At 55.8% G+C, this 5,272-nt stretch overlaps 1 protein-coding gene across 1 annotated transcript; it reads right to left on the reverse strand.

Annotated features, from left to right (window-relative positions):
- Nucleotides 1-248: 248 nt before the first annotated feature.
- Nucleotides 249-3,686, reverse strand: FOS (Fos proto-oncogene, AP-1 transcription factor subunit). The gene is made up of 4 exons (XM_082648424.1): nt 3,403-3,686; nt 2,369-2,620; nt 1,826-1,933; nt 249-1,702 (listed from the first exon to the last, which is right to left on the reverse strand). Exons 1-4 carry the CDS (start codon nt 3,541-3,543, stop codon nt 1,061-1,063), a joined length of 1,143 nt encoding a protein of 380 aa, XP_082504550.1. The 5' UTR covers nt 3,544-3,686; the 3' UTR covers nt 249-1,060.
- Between the last annotated feature and the right edge of the window lie 1,586 nt (nt 3,687-5,272).

Raw genomic sequence — 5,272 nt, forward strand, 5'->3', positions numbered from 1 at the left:
GAAGACGTGTTCTCACAAAAGCTGTTACAAAGCAGTTTCCCATTCCGAGAATCTCTAAGGGGAGACTCAGCACTGCAAGGTGAAGACACGCGTTTGTACAATTTTCCAACGTCAGCTCCAGAGTTTCTCTCTTTTTGATAAGGGATCAAACCGAGGGGTGTGTCCCCTCCAGGAGCTACCCTTCTTGACAAACTGGTCTCCAATGATACCTTCCGGAATCTTACAAAACTTCCAGAATGAAAAGAGCATGAGGTTGGTCGCATTCAACTTAAATGCTTTTATTGACAATGTCTTTGAACAATAAGCAAACAATGCTTAAATTTTTCATTCAGATTCACTTTCCACATGTCAAAAGACTTCAAGGTAGAAAAAAATAAAATAAAAATATAAATATCTGAGAATCCATCTTAATAAATAAATTAAAAACACAATAAAACGTTTTCATGGAAAACTGTTAATGTCAGAACATTCAGACCACCTCAACAATGCATGATCAGTAACGTTACAATGAACATTGATGTTGAAGAAAAACTACAGTACATGGATATAGCTATTTATTTCTATCTACCAGAAAATAAAGTCATATCTTTTCTTAGTTTAATATTGGTCGTTGCTAATCAGAACACACAATTGCCAGGAACACAGTAGTTATTGTTAAAATCAGCTGCACTAGATACAATTTGAAAATATCCAGCACCAGGTTAATTCCAAAACAAACCCCAATAGATTAGTTAATGCTATGAGAAGACTAAAGAGAAAGAGAAAAGAGACACAGACCCAGGCCTGGCTCAACATGCTACTAACTACCAGCTCTCAGATGTGTCACTGGGAACAATACACACTCCATGCGTTTTGCTACATCTCCGGAAGAGGTAAGGACTTGAGTCCACACATGGATGCTGTCAAGTCCTTGAGGCCCACAGCCTGGTGTGTTTCACGCACAGATAAGGTCCTCCCTAGGTCTATGGGAACCCTCGAGGGAAGACGTGTTCCTCCTCTCTGTAATGCACCGACTCGGGCAGTGGCACGTGCATGCCTGCTGCCTCCCCTCTCTGCCTGCTCACAGGGCCAGCAGCGTGGGTGAGCTGAGCGAGTCAGAGGAGGGCTCGTTGCTGCTGCTGCCCTTGCGGTGGGCAGCCGCACAGCTGGGGAAGGAGTCAGCCTCAGGGTAGGTGAAGACAAAGGAAGACGTGTAAGTAGTGCAGCTGGGTGTACAGGTGACCACCGGGGTGCACAGGGGTTCCAGCTCTGTGGCCATGGGCCCCATCCCCAGGGAGCCACCGTGCAGGGGCTCCCAGTCTGCTGCATAGAAGGAACCAGACAGGTCCATGTCTGGCACAGAGCGGGCGGTCTCAGAGCCGCTGGGCCTGGACGATGCTGGGAACAGGAAGTCATCAAAGGGCTCAGCCTTCAGCTCCATGCTGCTGATGCTCTTGACAGGCTCCACTGAGGGCTTGGGCTCAGGGTCATTAAGGAGGGGTAGGGTGAAGGCCTCCTCAGATTCGGGGGTGGCGGCTTCAGGCAGGCCCCCGCTCAGATCAAGGGAAGCCACAGACATTTCTTCTGGGAAGCCCATGTCATCAGGGATCTTGCAGGCAGGTCGGTGAGCTGCCAGGATGAACTCTAGTTTTTCCTTCTCCTTTAGCAGGTTGGCAATCTCAGTCTGCAAAGCAGACTTCTCATCTTCTAGTTGGTCTGTTTCCTGGATAGAGAGGACAAAGCAAAGCATAAGACACGATCTTACTCAAGGACGCTGCTCCCTTATGTCCAATCTCCAACTTTCCCCTTAAGTTTTAAAAAGAAATGAGCCATGGGATCTACCTACCGCTTGGAGTGTGTCAGTCAGCTCCCTCCTCCGGTTCCGGCATTTGGCTGCAGCCATCTTATTCCTTTCCCTTCGGATTCTCCTTTTCTCCTCTTCTTCTGGGGACAACTGGGTGGTGGGGGGGGGGGGGAAGAACAGCATTCAGTATCAGTGTCTGCCCTCAGCTCCATTCACCCACCCCAGTGACACTGGCTCCTGCAGCTTCCCAGCTCCTAACACCTCTTCTATGAAGCCATTTCTAACCTGCAGTTGCAAGCTGGGTGTGACTTGCATTAAAATAAGAACCTCAGCAAGAGCCAAAGAAGAGCCCAGACTGAAAACATGAGACAGGAACCTATTAGGGAAGACACTACACATTAGGGTATTTCTTAGAGTGGGACTATCAGAGCCTAACTTGGGATGGAAAGGGCTTGGAGCCAGGGCTCCCTGTTCGGGATATCTAGTCATTTCCATCAATGGCTTCACCCTGTCCGCTGGGCTCCCCACCTCCACCAGTGCTGAAGCCACACTACGCCCACCCCAGGGAAGGTGCTGAGAACTCACCTGTTCCACCTTGCCCCTCCTGCCAATGCTCTGAGCTCTGCCTCCGGTCATGGTCTTCATGACTCCAGCCCTGGAGTAAGCCCCAGCCGAGGGAGTGGGGACTCCATAGGGGTGGGGGGCTCTGGTCTGGGATGGGGCCACGGAGGAGACCAGGGTGGGCTGCACTAGCCACTGCAGGTCCGGGCTGGTCGAGATGGCGGTCACTGTTGGGATGAAGTTGGCACTGGAGACGGCCAGATCGGTGCAGAAGTCCTAGAATGAAACAGAAGGAGAAAGCTGACGTGAGTGAGCAGATTCTGGACGCAGGTGGGGTGAGCAGAGTTCCCAGTGCCGCATGCAGCAGGGAGAGAGGGAGGAGAAACCGTTCTGCCATGGACTGCTCAGGTCTTTTTACATGCCCCTCATCCTGGATGAAAGGTTTCCCCCTTTCTTCCCAAGAATTCCGCAGCGCAGTGCCTTTTTCCTCCATCCTGCTGCTGCGTTCCCGTTATCCCTTCAGCATCACTCTCTTGAAAGGGGGTTTGTTATAAATATCTCTGACGTCTGCGCTGACGCAGGCGCCGCTCCGGAGTCTCCTGAATGAACTCGCTTTTTATCAATGAAACTGCCTTACACACCCGCCTGCTTCACCCCACCCCTCCTCCTTGCTCCAGGCTGCGAGGGGAGGGGAGATTGCCGCTTTTTGCCGCCTCCCCAGAGGCGCCGGACTCTAGTTGGCGAGTCTTTGCTTGGGACACTTTTGTCCCAGCTAATGTCAGAGATCAGTCAGGGAGGGCGGGCCGGGGGCAGCTCAGAATGAGCCTGCCGCGGGAAAGGAGAACCAATTCTTATTATGACAAGCTTCCGTGCGCTCCGAACAAGTTCGGGAATCCGGAGGTAGGGCTGCTCTGGCCGGGGCAAGCCTCCCTCCCCGCCGGCGAAAGGGCTCCTCGATTCGTCTTCCTGAGCCGTCCCTCCCCGGTTTCTCCTCCCCGGTGACCCCGAGCCCCGAGCTCTGAGTCCCGGGCCCCGCGGCAGCGCGAAGCCAGCCTCACCTGCGCATTGACGGGAGAGCCCATACTGGAGAAGGAGTCGGCCGGTGAGTGGTAGTAGGAGAGGCTGTCCCCGGCCGGGGAGGCGCTGCTGCAGCGGGAGGATGACGCCTCGTAGTCGGCGTTGAAGCCAGAGAACATCATGATCGCGGGTAGTCAAAGCCGGGCGAGGGGCTGAGGGAAGGAGGCAGGTAGGTAGGAGCTGTGCGGCAGAGCTAGGTAGGAGCGCTGTTGCTGCTCGCTCGCTGCGCCGCCGCCAGCTCAGTCTCAGCTTCTTAGCTGCTCGCTGCCGATGCGGTTGGGAGTAGTAGGCGCCGCAGCCACCGCTTTTATAACCCTTTTGTGAATGAGCCCTACACGTCACGGGGCGCAACCATTGTGGCTCTCGAGGGGTGTCGCGCGGGCCTGGCCACATCTTCGGTCTCCTTGCCGTCTCCGCCGCCCTCGCAGATCCCTGCCTCCCGTCTTGTCGTGTTTCTTTATCTTGTGAGCGTTTCGCAATCTGGGTCTTGGGGTGGCTTGGAGTCCCAGAGATGAGGGACTTCGGGGATGGCTCCCCCCACGACTGCAGGGAACGGCCGTGGAAACCTGCTGACGCAGATGTCCTAATATGGACATCCTGTGTGAAGGGGAGGGAGGGATTGACGGGAACTGCTCGCGGGCTGCAGCCAACACCGAGGGTGCAGCGCGGGGGGAGGCGGGGGCCGCGGCCAGGGGGAGGGGAGGAGGGAAAGGAGGAGAAGGCGAGGGAACATTCGCACCTGGTTCAATGCGGACCCTTGTTCCCGGGGTGGGAGGATGGGGTGGGGGCGCCCTTCTACCCCTCTACGGAAAGCGGGGCACATTCTGAGGCTCTGGTATAGACGAAACAGGTACACAGCCCCGAGGGCTTAAGCCTCGGCCCCCGAAGGAATGCGCCTCCACCCCCATTCCCCATTCTAGCCCTAATTTAGGGCAAACTGTGGGAGCAGCCCCTCAGCCCCTCGCTTCAAGCCCCCGGACTCCAGCACTACTAGGATTGTTACTGCGTTTGGAAGCAGAAAGTCGGGGGATCCAAAATAAGAGAATACGATAACCTACTTTACCTACGATGCTGGGAATTTTCATTTTAATTTTTTTGTTTTTAAGGGAAAAGGCGCATTTTTTTTTCTTGGCCATATATGACATGTTAGTGTTACTGTCAAACCCCTGAGAAACTAGCCAATAAACATTCTGCAGAACCTCCATGCAAGGGTGTCTGGAGGGTTCGTTTGCCTGGTTCTGAGCCTGGGCCCGGGGCCTGGGGGTGTTATGTGGACAAGGTCATCAGTTCTGGGTACCGGATGGAGTGAGCTCTTGGGGGAGCGCAAGTCCGTGCTGGGGAGGTGGGGGTGGTTCGGTGCCCCAGGAAGCTGGTGATTGGGAGCCCGCAGCCAGTGATTTTCCAGCACGGACTTGGAGGGGGGAGGACCGGGGGCGCTTGGAAGGACCGTGCCCAGCAGCGCCCAGGCCGGAATCCTCGGCGTCTGGGGCCTCAGGCACCGCTCGGTGGCCTGGAAAACAGGGCTTTGGGGCAGCAAGGTACTCTATAGTGCGCTGCGCCCCCCAGAAGCCCCCAGCCTCCTGCTCGGATGCAAAGGACAGCCGAGGTCAAACTGCCCCGGGTCGGTCCCAGCGCGCCGGCCACCTCCGGGACGCGAAGCCACAAGTCCCCGTAGAGACACAGGTCCCTGTGTCCCTTCCCCCACTCTTCGGGCCCGGGGGTCACGGTGGTCACCTGGAGAGGGGCGAGGCGGGATTAGGGCTGCGGGCGGATCCTTCGGGACGCGCGGGGAGCGGGACCGCCGACCTGCCTCCCGCCGCCGCACCCGAGAGCCAGGCGATCCTGCTATAG

The sequence above is a fragment of the Grampus griseus genome (genome assembly GCF_964374135.1).
Source record: "Grampus griseus genome assembly, chromosome: 2".
Lineage (NCBI taxonomy): Eukaryota > Metazoa > Chordata > Mammalia > Artiodactyla > Delphinidae > Grampus > Grampus griseus.